General features: G+C 33.3%; 1 protein-coding gene across 1 annotated transcript in view; it reads right to left on the bottom strand.

Annotated features, from left to right (window-relative positions):
* The window catches only part of SEMA3A (semaphorin 3A), a 231017-nt gene that overhangs the window by 156034 nt on the left and 59335 nt on the right, over positions 1-15648 (bottom strand). The window contains exons 2-3 of the mRNA XM_060156161.1: positions 15004-15161; positions 10510-10572 (exon numbers count right to left, since the gene is read on the bottom strand). Coding sequence (XP_060012144.1) covers positions 10510-10572; positions 15004-15161 — 221 coding nt within the window. The remainder of the gene's footprint in view (positions 1-10509; positions 10573-15003; positions 15162-15648) is intronic.

Here is a 15648-nt window from a genome sequence, read left to right as displayed (position 1 = left end):
ACACACTTCACACATTTCTGCTCTAGGGAGACAGAAGAAGAGTGTTTCTGACCTTTTCTTGAACCGTGACGATTCTTAAAACTCAGAATGTAATGTACTTTTTGGCATTCAACTACTGCACTGCTTTGCTCAGCACTAGTGGATTTACAACGTAATAAAGAGAATGTAATCAGTTCAAAATGAATTCATTTTTCAAACCTGGATCCTTTTTGGAATTTAAGTTGATACACACACAAGTTTAGCCACGAGTTGGCTTCCCGAGAGTCAGGCAACCATACTGAGCTCTTATTTTACTGAAATGTACTCCAGAACAACAGCATTATAAATTGTTAACTTAGCCTAGTAGTAAAAGTAAAGGTAGTTATAAACCAGCAAACCCAAGGCCACACATGAAGCCCAATGATTCATCATCCTCAGTGACAAACCATTTACACTTATTTTTTAAAAGTTTCTAGTGCCTTCAGGTCAAATGTAGAGAGGAATTACACACAGAGATATTAGCCTGGAAAAATAACTTAGAAAGAAAATGTCTACCCCCAGAAAAGGATATAGAAGCCAAATGCACAGTGATTCAAAAACAAACATCCCAAATATGCAGCACTGATTAGAGTGTGTTACAAAGACTTTTCCCGGACAGTTACAAAAATAAAGTCCATCCATCTGTCAAAACAACTGCTCCATGCATGAAAATTAAAACAGAATAGAGGTGTTTTTAACTAACTTCTGATAATTACACTTTCTATAAAAGAATGTAATTTACCTCCAATTCCAATTACCTCCTTGCATGTTCTTAAATTATGGATGGAGCAGTGAAATTTTACTCTAAATAAAAGAAGAGAAAAGAGGAGAGAAGGCCGTGAAGATGAACAATCTATATTTAAATATATTCAGTTCATGATTAAATCAAACAACTTGTTCTAGTTCAAATATAAATCAGCTCAACATTAATGGATATAGTACAACATTGCCTCAGGTCAGTGAACACTCATTTAAAAAGGAAAAAAGTCTCTATCCCATCACCAATTTATGTTGAAATATTTTAATGTATAATGTAGCAGCTGGGAAAGCAAAGGAAGCCTTTTCCTATCATGGTGGGTGGATACATTTCTGCATGAAAATCCATTAATAAGCTTAATTCCTGAAGTTAATCTGTTGACTTTCTTTTTCTCTGGTCAATTTATTTGGCAAGCTGGCTGAATATGAGAATCTTCGTGCCAAAGCAGTAATCCGTGAGATTGTTCCCGTCAATCACTTCATCCCTCTCTGTATTTAAGCTGTTCCATGCTTACCTAGCAATAATGTTTTGTCTTTTTTTCTTTTAACACTGTGCTATTACAGCTGTGATCAGATCATCCATAATCATGTCTTCCTAATACCTCAGCATTCACTAAAGGATGTTAGAAATCTCTTCTTCAAAGAGGCATGTCTAATAGAACTAAGACTTAACTGTGTCCTATTTATAGTCTTAGCCATCTAATGTTGAATTTGTGACTTGGAACTTTTTAATATCCACCTGATGAAATAGTGAGTAGCCTGTTCTGTCCATCTGGGGAGACATTTTCCCCTTCCTTTTTAAGAAGAATGATGGCATAATCAAACCAATGGACCTTTCCACTTCAATGTTTTGTTTTGTTTTGATTTCAGAGAATTTTTTTTAAACATACTGATTCAACTAGAACAACTAAGATGGCATTACTCCATGGCTAGTTATTTAAGTATCTGAGTCTATTCATATTAATTGAACTATAACATCTTCAAATCCATGACAATTAGAAAAGAAATTCTAACTTGGTTTCAATGATGTGATAGACTAAATGAAGACTCCTGCCCAAGGATACCAAAACATTTTACCTAAATGCCCATTTCAATTAAGCATCCCATTTGACTCGTTTTTCACCTCTGGATTGACTATCTGTTTTGAAGTTCTAGAAATAATGATTAAGATTCTATAAACATTTTTATTTCAAATTATTTGAAACCTTCAAACTTGGTCAAAATTATATGCCTAAGCACTACAGACCATGGTATTAGCAAAAGTTAGCCAATGTGATTCTCTTCTACTATTTAAAGGAGCTTTGAGCAATTTCACTTTGAAATGTCATATGGACCAGAGAAGCTGATAATGTCTACTTTTGGCTTATATTTTATTTTACATTGTGCTATCGATCTAATTATTACATTTGTACCACTCACCGGAGTTATTTGATTGTGGGTGGTCCATACAATATGTACTTAGCATAACCTTTCTTCATCTCATATTCAAATGAATGCAAAAAATTGTAAAATACTATGCGAAACCAACCTGAATATTTTTTCCTGCCAAACCAGAACTATTATGTAGTCAAAAACCTTACTCTGATTTCAATAATGACATTCTGTGGTTTCCAATATTATGCAAGGTTGTTGAATACTTAGTGCTCATGCCTTAAGGCAACTAAGTCAATGGTTTACACCAAGTAGGTAGATTTACAATCTAAAGAGATTTATTGTGGACAGAATTAGCTGGCATATTAATTCTAACATATATGCATTTATCATGAATGAATTTAATACTCAAATAAGGGAGATGAATTGCATCTTTAATCACCTATGAGATGTAGCTTTAAGGAAGGAGAAAAAAAATGAAATCCAGATTTTAGAGGAATGCTATTTTTTTTTTTTTTTTGTGGTACGTGGGCCTCTCACTGTTGTGGCCTCTCCCATTGCGGGGCAACAGGCTCCGGACGCGCAGGCTCAGCGGCCATGGCTCACGGGCCCAGCTGCTCCGCGGCATGTGGGATCTTCCCGGACCAGGGCACGAACCCGTGTCCCCTGCCTCGGCAGGCGGAGTCTCAACCACTGTGCCACCAGGGAAGCCCTAGGGGAATGCTTTCTTAAAATTCATATATACCTCTTTTCTACCCTCTGCCTTGTCTAATATCAAAAGTAAAAAACTTTTGAAATCCTTAATGTCCAAAGTACTAAATGCTATTATATAATTAATAATATAAAATATTCTACATATATTCTAATAAATGGAGGCTCTTTAACCATTTACAATAATCCATTTAGACATATACTCCATATTTATAATATATGTGGATTATACACACATATGTATATATATTATGTATATACATATATTAATTTTAAAAATAATTTCTGAATACAGTTAAAAGTTTAAACTTTAGAATTAAAAAATTTGTTTATATTTATTAATATTTAATGAAAATGTTACTTATTCTTAGGTATGTATTTACATTTGAAAAGGTATTCTTGAAGAATTTAAGAAAAACAGAATAAAAGTAATAAAATCAAAATGAAAAAATAGAAATAACATGAAGGTAGTTACCTATACTAATCTGATGCTTTAAAAGTCAGTCAGACAGGGGTTAGAATTATTAAAGCATCATTTTCCATTTGCTACGTGACTACAAGAAAGTTATTTAGGACTTCTGAGCCTCAGTTTCTTCAACTAAAATTGGTATTAATGACATATCTGTGTAAAGTACATAGTATGATGCCTAGCACTTATTAACGGAAGAGTAACATCTTATTCTTTAAATAATCAATCATCCATTTGTTGGTTAGAATATTTTCATGTCCGCTTAACTCTCACACCATTCCACACACCGTGCCATGACTTGGGCAAGAAGTCTATTATGAATTGTTCATTTCTTCTTAAGTACAGTTAAAAGAGGTTAAACCCATAATTGGTGGTAATGAGAGGTGGATTTAATAAAATTGGTTTTGAATATTAATCTGTGCTCATTCCTGTTACAAAGGCGAGTTATATTTTGTTCATTAGAATTTTCATAAAATTCCAGTCCTCCAACAGTAAGGACTATCAATTATAAACTTATAATCACTCTTTTTATCAAAGTGGTAGATGGTATGAATCATTGTCACAGTCAAACAGCAAATACAGCAATTGTTTCTCAACAGCTGTGGCAGAATTGTGGTGTGTCACTTAGGTAAGCTGGAACTACATCCTTTGAAAGGAAATGTGTATCTTATAACCAAAAAGGAGTTACATAAATTAGTTAATAAAAGAAATGATTTAGAATAATACCTAGTATACATCGTAAGCTTCAATAGATGTTAGCTATCATTATTACTAGTATTCTTTGAATATTGAATTTAAACTGTTATCAGTTTGCCTGTTATTTACCTCCAAGCAGAAATAAACATACACACATGAATGCACATGAAAATTGGAATGCTCATTTCTGTGACATTTAATAAGAAGTCTTTCACTTGCTCTCATCAGGAATCAGTTGTCTATATACCTGAAGTATCATCAAATTTCATCATGGACTCATACTTAAAAATGAATAAAGTGACCATAGTCTTTCATTTGTGAGGTCATCTAGGGTGCCCACAAAAACTTATAATCAATATTATCAGGAACAGTAAAGGGTCTATGATTCTGCTCTACCTGTAAGATAACCAGCTACCCTGACACAGTTTTGCAGATGCTGGCAGAAGATATACAGCTCCTGAATCAGAGATAAATGACTTTATTATTTACAGAAATATCAGTAGTCGAAGTATCAGCATTTCTCATGCCAGTTACCCAAGCTCCAATTCCCACTGGGCAGTGAGAAGAGGGCCAAGTGACACCTGCACATGCAGTGAGGTGCATTACAGCAGAGGAACTCTGGGTTGAGGGAACCTGAACATTTTATACTAGGCATAAGCATCCTGGCCATTACATTTTAAGGAAGATGTTATGTTCATTGTACCTGCAGGTGAGCATAACTTGCCCTTTGCTCTGAGGGAGACACTGTCTCTACTTCTCAAGGTTATTTTAAAAGTATCCTTTTGCTTAAGAGTTCCTCTGTTCATCAGATGTGCAGAAGTGTGAGAGATCTATGAAAAATTATCTCCCAACAATTAAACATCAGGGTTTTGAGATTTAATGAAACCTTATGATTTTTATAGAATCAGAGGTAATTCTAATTATCCATTTAGAGTTTTAACATGCCTTGAAGTCCCTAAAATAAAATTTAAAAAATTAAGTTGATATCAACTTTGACCTTTGAAAAAGTAAATGAAATTCAAGGACTAACATGCATTTTAGACTGTACTGCAACTTCAGATGAATGTGTAGCTTCAAATTCTCAGTTGCATTCACTTGGCAAAAATTAGTGTTGTTGAGGTCCTGCAATTTGAGTCATGATAAATTTCACAGACATGTAATAATATATCATATGTTAAAAATGAATAACAACTAAGGACAAAAATATATCTCTTAAGAACTGCAAAAATGTCCCCAAATTCAGGTGCATGATATTGCACTTTGAAATGTATCCAACAAGAGCAATTTTATGAGAATCTGGTTTTTTTGTTCATCTCAGATGGTTGAAATTTTGATTTCCAACAATGTTCAAAATATTTCTAATAGTCATACGGTTGCCATTTGGTTTTACTGAAACTTAGTACAAAGAGAGATGGTTTAGTAGGATAAACAAAGAAGATTCAGAGAGCTATTGATTCGAAACAGATTCGTTTTACCAGCTTAGCATGTATTCAGTTTTCATTTGCAAAACAGGGTCAAGGAAGTTAATCCCTCAATAGAAATGTTATTGTGAATACAAAGTGGATTTTAAGCACCAGAAAAATATCAAAAATAAAAGTAAATGCAGCTAATAGCAGTCAGAATAGAGATATCTGGATTGCATTTATGTCCTTATTGAGGGTATCTGTACAATAATATATATCATGTAATTTTTTTTTAAATTACAACTCTCAAGTAACAACAGTGGAAAAGTTCATGAGCATTTCACTCCTCTAATATAAAAATATCATAACAACGTAAATGTTTAGAACTTACAACACCAAGAAAAGAAGGCAATGGTAGTATATATATCCTGCATATTCACTTCTGGAAAAAAATAAGTTTAGATTAATCTTATTGTCAGAAATGCCATTATCAGCAGCCTAAGGCACGTTTGTATTCTCTCTCTCTTTTTCTCTCCATCTATGTATATATGAAGAAAGAGAGAGACTATTCACGTCTTAGGCTGTAGATTCCCTCTTACCACAAAGTCCTTTCATTGTGGACTAGTTACTCAAATCCCAGCAGCTGATTTAATATATATGTATGATGCAAAACTGAGCTGATGGTTTGTATCTTCCCAGCTGCCTGGGAGAATGGGGAATACTTTCTGTATAATGCTACACTTAGTGACACAGGAACTATGTAGGTTCAATCAAGTGGTATATCCTGACTTGCTGGGTGGCTGTACCATGTTGACCATCTTAACCGGACTTAAAAATGACCTACTCTCAAGATACATAAAAATAACCAGTGTCTTTGTCCTGTTTTTCCTATTGTATTCTTGCATCTGAATCTAATACCAAGAAGACAGCACTTCCTCCAGGATGGTTTGTTTAAAGGAGATTTACTTGCAGAGGACATTTAGAGAAAACGCTAAAACCAGTAGGAAAAGGGTAAACTTGGATTCTAGAAACCACGGAGAGCACTCAAGAAGGTTGTTAGTTTACTTTTCTATAAATGTTCAGGTCACTTCCTATTTTGGTTACAATTCTATGTTGAAGTCCTGATGGCTGCAAAAACCACTCAAGGCCTCATTCATGTGGTTTTGAGCATCACAAGAGGTCTTTGAAAGGAATTACTGTCCATCAGTCACAGCTATTATTTACTCAAGATACAGTGCAGAATTTCCTTCAAACTGTCCATGTATCACTTAACAAATATGGTGTTGAATGAAAATTTAAAAAAAAAAACCTCTTTACCCTTAATCTTTCTTTTTAAGTGGTTATTTAAGAAATTTTTGGTAAAAATACTAATTCTATTTTTTATGTTTATCAAGGAAGAAATGTTACAATCCCAATAAATCAACTATTTGGTATTTTCTAAAATCATATATTAAGAAAGAAAAAAAATGCATCTGTATGTTAAAGTCCAAACATAACCAATAAATGTCATGTATCCTATTTAAATTAGTTATGTAAGTTGAGATACCTAAGTGAGGTCTCCTGAAAAGTAAAATAAATTTTAATAAAATTTGTGCATTCCACATGCACAAAATGTATTTTGCATAACAGTCAATGAAAAGCAATATTAAAGGAATGAGATGGGTTACCAGAAAAATAGTACGAAATATATTTTATTATTTAAATATACTTTAGTGTTTGGTGTTTAGTGTTAAGAGCTAAAGGAAAAATATTTTTTCTTTGAACTAAAATATATGGAACTTGTTGTGTTTTCCCTTCATTAAATAAGTGTTAACAAAGAAGAATAAAAATTCACAATGACTGAATTCATTTAATGTAGAATGTAGAGGAATAACAAAAGCATGAGCATTTTATCAGGTTACATTAATTAGCTGGCTTAAGATCTGTATGACTAATATTGACATACTGTTAAACTTTGAAAAATTTACATTTTTCAGTGCACACCTAATTATCTATCTCTAACATAATATATAAGACATAATTTATAAGTTTTCAGAATCCATATTAAAAGGTGTTATGAAATAATCAGGTGCCATTAATACCCTGTATCAGACTTAGCAAACACCGTATGTTTTAGCTCCTTTTAATTTAGTTCTATCAAACTCATAAGCATTTTCAGTAAACCTGCAAAATAAAGTTGCTTTTCTTAGAGAGGAAACCTCTGAGGTCATGATTAAGGTTATTCATAGGGCACTGTGGGGATCTTGACTTTATTGCAGCTGCTGAAATAACTGTGTCTGGGCTATCACCAGAATCCCTCAGTGTTCAGTATTGACAGTGGAGCAGGAGTGGGAGAGGAGGGAAGGGAAGGGAAGGGAAGGGAAGGGAAGGGAAGGGGAGGGGAGGGGAGGGGAGGGGAGTGGAGGAGAGGGGAGGGGAGGGGAGTGGAGGGGGAGGGGAGGGGGAGAGGAGAGGGGAGGGGGAGAGGGGAGGGGAGGGGAGGGGAGGAGAGGGGAGGAGAGGGGAGGAGAGGGGAGGGGAGGGGAGGGAGGGGGAGGGGAGGGGAGGGGAGGGAAGGGGAGAGCAAGAGGGAGAGGAGCAGGGGAGGCAAGGCGAGAGGCATGGAAGATAAGGGAAATGTACTGAGGTGAATTTTGAAAACCATAAACACAAAAGAATATCTGCTATCTTAGCAACTGAAATATGCTCAGTACTTGGCTCAGTGCTTTTTATAAAATCCAGATAAGTTGTCAGATAAGTATGGTTATTATCTTCAGTGTTCAGATGGAATTGAATTCAGAACAGTTCCACACTACAGTGGTCATGTTCATTAGAGAGGACCAAACAAATTTCATTAATGATGTTTTCACTTAGAAATTGTCTAAGCAACTCTGTTACAGATACTAATAGTTAATTTTGTATCATGCATTACAGTCTATGTAATAATTTCATTTGTGATTGAGTCTTACAGGAATGTCACGAGCTGGTTATCATTACATCCACACGCTTAAAAAGATCAGAATAGGTAAGGTATTTATTTGAATTTATATTGCTTATTATCTGTGTGTTAATAGCTAAGTTCAAATCCATACATGCCACACAACACCAAAAACTTCAGCAGAGGCACAAAAATTTTGATCTTGACTTCTAGCATAGTACTCAAAATGTTCCAAAATTTTTTTTTGTTCCAAAATTTCTGAATGAAACAATTCTGAATGAATATGTTGAATCCTTATATTTCTTAAGAAAACAGTGGTAATGATACCCACTTGACAAGATTATTGTTAAAACTACATATATAAAATACTATCTAAATTATCAAAGTACTTGGCACAGGATAGAATTCTCAGTAATTCTAAGTTTCCATGTCTTCACCTGTTACACTTTAACAGAAAGAGAAAAAAAAAATCTGTTTTTAAAAGTCACAGCTGTATACAGGTAAAACCTCCATTTCTCTCCATCCTTAGTTATTATCACACTGAAGTCTTTCAACATAATTTGTTAATGGTAAATATAGCATTTTGATGTTAATAAATTTTTGTGTATTCAGTCATATTTTTTGCCTACATTTATGCAATACTACCTACTTCTAAATAATTATCACAAAATCTACTGAACTTCTTTCTCACAACTGCAAATATGTAATGTCCCATTTAATGGATAAGATACTAAAACCCCCCAAAAGTTGAGGTACTTGCTCATTTAAAATTAATGAGTTAGTGGGGAATCAACATAAAATTCTTGATTCTTTGGACTCCTACTTCATTTTTCTTTCTATTTACTCCTTTTCAATCATCCCAACCTATGTATTAACTTGGGGTAGTATAAAATTTGATAGAACAGAATTTTTTGTCCACTTTCACATAATCAGAAAAATGTTTACCGTACTATGGTTTAATGTGACGTGTAATCACTATATTTAAATTGAAATTTTTAAGGATGAATTTCCCATGTTTGCTGGTATGTATTAATCATGGATGGGAGATAGCTGTGCTTTGTGCTCCTTTATCTGCCTTCACCTGTAGCCAACTCTGCTACCAGATTGAGACATTCTTTTCCATGAACACTGATTTCACTTCTAAACCCTTCTAAACATATACATAATCTTAGGCAGCTGCTACCAATCAATCAGATTGTCCCTTGAAAATATCTATATGTCTATATACATACATACAAGTTGATTTATGTCTTTATGCACATAGAATAAATTTCTTCTAAATGCTAATATAGAGACAAAACTTTTAAACTTATTTCCTTGTGTTTTGGATCCAAAAATATCTGATAAGACATAAAATAATACAAATATTTAAAATCCTGAATTCATGTTAATTTATTGATTTAAATGATTATAACTGCCTTTCATGATCTGTGCAGATCCTTGGCTATACTTCAAACCAGTGGCCCACTTAATTTAACTGACGAAGTTTACCTCAGGAAAAATGGCCTCTACCTACTAACAGTGGTACAACCATTGTAGGAACTGCTTACCATTCACTCATCTTTTGTCTGTAGTACCCAGGACAATGTTTGTTGCATAGTCATTTCTCAATCCATATTTATTTAAGGAATGAGTGCATGAAATGTGTGAAAGAAGGAGGGAAGGGAAGAGAGAAGTTCTAAGGGAGGAAGGAGAAAAAAGAAGAAATGTAAGAAGGAAAGAAGGGGAAAGGAAAAGAAAGAAAAGGAATAGAATGAAATGGAAAGAAGGAGGGGAATTTAATCATGATGCTTCAGAAGAAGAAAAATTTCAATTCATTCAAAAGGAATTCAAGAGGAATTAACATGAAAACAAATCTGCACAAATAAGTTGACTTATTGAGTATAAGTATATATGCTAAAACTGTAAATTACCTTTTGTGTATATAAATCATCAAAAGGAACCCATTTTTGCTTTATTCAGGTGTATTGTCATTTTCTACCCACTTGCTTTACATAAGATTTTCAATGCTTTACATAAAAATGTCAATATTCAAAATCAAATATCATTAATTTGTTTCTAAGTCCAGAAGCAAAGAATGGTGTTTAATATAACACTGGACAAAAATGATGATAGAGTAATAAATTCCTTATGCAATTACTAAAATAACTTAGTAGATTGATACTTACCAGGATATCTTTTCCAGCCCACTTGCATTCATCCCTTCTGGTGTAAGACACTGGCCACACAATCTAAGGGCAGAGAAGAAACATTATTTTCTGCCAATTAAGTTTTCTAAGAGATCCAACCTTATAGTCTGTTAGAACAAGTGGAGCAACTGAGATAAAGAAAGTTCCGTAAAGCATTATGTGGCAGGAACCTCTTAGTTTAAGACTTTGCAGTAGCATCAGTCAATTGGCATAAACTTAACATCTTTCACTGTCTACCCATTAGGCTTTGCTGTATAAATGAAAGTTGAGCAACACAGAAATTTATGCAGTCAGTAGATGTAAGCAGTATGCAATGCAAAGAATTGTAAGGCAGGTTGGGAAAGGGAGATCATCCTGAGACCACGTGAGAATCTAGTGAAGAGAGATAGAAATAAGCATAGAATGTGGCTTGCAGTCTTCTAAATGAATTGGTCTTTATCATAAAATAGTGATTTTGAAATGTTAATATCAGGTGCTCTGGATCCATTTCTGTCATTCAAATCTCAGCATGACATGCTATAATGAGCAGCTGATAGGGTTAGAAAAACCCATTTTAGAAAGGAATTTTTTTTTTTGGACAGGGAAAATAGGTAAGAGTAGCACTACATAATTTCAGGAGATAAAGGAGGAAATGAAGAAGCAAATAGATAGCTCTAAAAAAAAAATCACCTTCCCCACTGTGGGCAAAACTCAGACTAACTGTGTAATAACTGTATTTTCATCCCTGATATTTGGTCTTCATCTTTCCAGAGGTTCCTGTATTGTTTGAATACAGTGACAGTGGTAGATAAATCAGGTGACAGTGGTAGATAAATCAAGGCATGACTCATGGCTTAGAGGATTGTAGATGCATTTCCCTCAATAATATTAATTCAAATACCCTCATCTAAATTTTAATATAAAATTTTCCAGTCCCCTGAGCAATTCCCATGACTCCTATCTGTACTGGGGTAGAGCAATTTTAATTTTTTTTTATTCATCTTTCTTTTCTGGTAACATTAGTTAATTTCAGGGGAAAAAAAAAAGTCGTATGTAAAAGAAAAATCCAGAGATGATGGCAGTTCATCATCCATGTCTGCTAGAAAGCTTTTAGTCTCAAAATGACTGATTATCATTCATCTGGGAACCTCTAGATAATTCAGTATAAATGGTCATAAACTTGGGCAAAGGCTGTGATAGTCAATCTAGGGAATTAAAAAGCAAAATATAACACATTTATAAACAAGAATTTAGGACATATTGAAATAACCTATGATGACATGGCAAATGCATTTCAGGTCCATATCACAATAAAAAGCCCTAAAAATTTTTGGACATGGATTTATTTTTACCATTTGAAGCTCTTAATTTATGTATTCTTTTCCTTTTCATGTACTTTTCTTTTCATGTGTGTCTGTGTATGTAAAGTAAAACATACACAGGAGAAGGATCAAATATAAATTTTCTCTGGGACACAAAAATAATATATAGAAGAGCTAAGATTTATTGACTGTATATTCAGCTTTCCAGCTAGATTGTGCAAGAATCACAGATTATTAAAACAGATAACTTTTTAAATTGAAAAGGGCATGTTGTTTTCTCGTAGTCTCCTAGCTCTTGATTATCAGCATTGACACAACATGGGCCTCATTTTGTGATTTCTCTCTTATGACAAATATTAATAAAAAGTAATTTTGCTAACATTCATGCTAAATTCTCTCATATTTAGAGGGGTGTGTACTCCCAACTTGTTACAGATCAGGGTAAAAAAATATTAGCTTAAAGATCTGGCATGAGTAAAATAAATTCTGGTGTATAAAGTGCTCTTTTGGAAAGCAATTTAATGAGAATAACTATAAGTCAACGGAACAAATATATAAATTGTCCTTCCAATAGCATCTATTTCCATGAAGAATAATTCCTATCTTTTGGTTAGATTTGTTAACCTGTTGATATTTTTTCTTCTTGCTCAAAAACTTCTCAGTTAACAGTGACTAAATTTCTTACCCTCATATTCAGAGTGCTTCATGATCTATTTTAGACTTTCCCTTCTTTAGGCTTCTATACATCTACCCATGGTAGCTCTTCTTACTCATTATCGAATAAGCATTTATGCCTTAAGGAGATTGAGACCTTTACCAAGGCCAAGAATCTTTTCATGGTCCTTCCAAGCCTGAGACTGTGTTTTTGTCTCTAACAGGGATTGGCCTAGTATTTCCCTTTATGCTCATACATCTTTAGTATTATCTTGTAAGTTCCTCAAGAATTACTGATGACATACCCTAGTGCCCCCTATACAGTTTATCACAGTAGTAGATGCTTAGGAAAAAGTTGTTGAATAATATTACATATAGGTTAAAAAGAGCATTAATAGACAATATAGACAAACAGATATAATCCTTAAGTAAACTATATTTACCCTTATAAAGAGTGTGATATAATTAAAATTAAATAATGTATTGAAATGAATGCTTTAAAATTAGAAATATGTCTTCTATTATTAGAATAATGATCTGAATCAAGAGCCTATAAGAAGAACACTACGACACTGGGCAACTCACTTAACTTTTATTTAACCCATTATTTCAGTGTATGTTTATTACAAGTGATGCATCCTGGGCACACAAATGTCTCTAGGATTTTTCTTACCTATAAAATAGTAGGTTGTTTATATGACAATTTAGTTCTTTTCAATTTTAGAGCCAATTGAATATATAAACCAAATTAAGAATATTTATTCAGAAAAAATGTTGAATACATTAAACATATATTCTGAGGTGAGATGTGCTCAAATATTTTCTATTTATAGATATATACAATAGATACATAGATATAAGTATATACATATATTCATATATATGGATTTCATAAAATGATGAAATTTCTACAAACACTGAAAAGTTGAACTGATATAATAACCTCCTGTTATTAAAATATGTAGTCTTCCTAATCATCTTAGATTTTTCATTCATTTTATAAAGGATGGTTATCTTTCACTAAAACAACAAAAACTTGCTTATTTTTTGACCTTTACAAAAGATGCTAAGATAAATATTTTTATCATTTCAGAAAAAACAATGGATAATCAGTTTTCTTAGATAGTAGATAACCTTAGGGATATTGTTAATCTGAGGAAGCTTCAAAATCTAATATATTGAAAAATCAAAAAAAGAAACATCCAAGGTGATTTTTAAATGTTATATCTTAATTCCAAAATATATCATTAAGGGCAGTGCCATTTTATTTGACTATATGTTATGAATCAAATCTCTTAATATATAGTCAGAATTTTAATGTTTGGGTAACAGAAGAAAAGTAAAAGTCTTAGGTTTAGCAGTATACTCTATTAGAGATATGAATCAGACCTGAAATTAAATCTTCACTTTATCCCAAAACAACATTCTCCAACCAGAAAAAAAGCTTTTTACAATTCTGTTACTTTTTAAAAATAACTGTCCAATATGTTACAGTTTATAAAAAGTTGAGGCACACGACTTTAAAACCAAGTGTTAAGAAGCAGCAAAACTAATACACACACACACACACACACACACACACACACACACACACACACACATACACTAAAGTGTATGCACCCTAAAAAGCATGTTATATTACCACTCTTGGGAAAGCTGTTGCATAAAGATCTTTGTTCCTCAGAGAACTGACAGGAAATACCGACTGAAAAAAAACTGTTTGACTTAGCATACAGCATATAGACTCAGTAGCACAATTTCCACTAATCTGTCAATCCATATTTTTTTTTCCAAACTGTATAGCTTATTAATTAAATAATCCAGAAACACAATAAAGTATATTAAAAATACTGATAGAAGGCTAGTTTCTAAATGTCCATACTTGCAAAAACCTGACACTGAAAACTGATCTTTGTGATCAGGGTTTGGCCAACTTTTTTGTTTAAAAGGCCAGATAGTACATATTTTAGGCTTTGTGATTCAGATGATTTCTATCACAACTACTCAGCTCTGCCATTGTAGAATGAAAGCAGATATAGACTATGTAAATGAATGAGAGTGCCTGTGCTCTAATAAACTTTCCAAACGCAGGCAACGTTCAGATGAGGCATGTGTATGATGAGTGATGAACTCTGCATGTGCTGGCAATATAGAGAGATATGTAAATTATATATAAATATATATACCTAGTACATGAAATCAATTATGATATATTTCTATAATGCTTTAGGTATTTAATTTTATGCAGGAAAAATGATAGAACTGTGGAAGAATAAGCTAAAGTTAGTATTTCTTATAATGATCACTGAAAATAGTACAGTTTCCTCCCTGATAATTTTGACGGTTTACTACATCCACTGATTTGTGATAGATCAGTGCATTATTTTTATTTGTGTCTGAAAAGATAAAATATTAATTTAAACAATTTTTTTCAGTTGTCACACTGTTAAATAACTAGAAAATTCTATATAACTTGAATTGTTTCAAAAGAATAGTACATATATTAGAATAAAGATACCTTTTGAAAATCCTTGATATTAACCAGGTTGAATGAAAACATGTGATCCTTTGCTCCAACATACAGCCTACTCCGTTCCTCATCCAAAAGGAAGGTATGATAACTGGAGCTGTTGGCCAAGCCATTGAAAGTGATCACATTGTTGGATTCCAACATTTCTGCAAGGTAACAAAGCAAGACATTGGGTGTTAATGTGAGGTCCTATATGAACACAGACTATTGGTACATGGTAATGAGGCTGCTGCCTGCTGTAGTTACGAATCAGTGGTTATTCTTTGTGGTAGTAAAAAATATACAGGACTTCTTTACATTTCATTGAAGTGGGAGTTATACTCCCATTAGTTTGCTGATTTCATATTCAAGACCACACACTCCTACACAAGAAAGGAGAGAAATACCTTGTCCAAACAATTGGGCTGGTGCAATCTCTGCATGTAGTAATAGATCAGAATGGTCACTTTGTATACAAAATGTCTTTAACTTTACTAAGACTTGTTTAAGTGGTTTCATTTGCTCCAAGTCATTGCTAGAAGGATAAGCATAGGGACCAACAGAGCAGAGGTAGTGTGGGGAAAACACTGTTCAACCTCCTAGGTTGTTTGAGGCCTCTTTTTATTTACGTCTTTTTGACCATTAAATCATTAA

The sequence above is a fragment of the Lagenorhynchus albirostris genome, chromosome 8 (genome assembly GCF_949774975.1).
Source record: "Lagenorhynchus albirostris chromosome 8, mLagAlb1.1, whole genome shotgun sequence".
NCBI classification, from domain to species: domain Eukaryota; kingdom Metazoa; phylum Chordata; class Mammalia; order Artiodactyla; family Delphinidae; genus Lagenorhynchus; species Lagenorhynchus albirostris.
The sequence above is the reverse complement of the archived record's forward strand: the minus strand, read 5'-3'. Positions and strand labels throughout refer to the sequence as shown.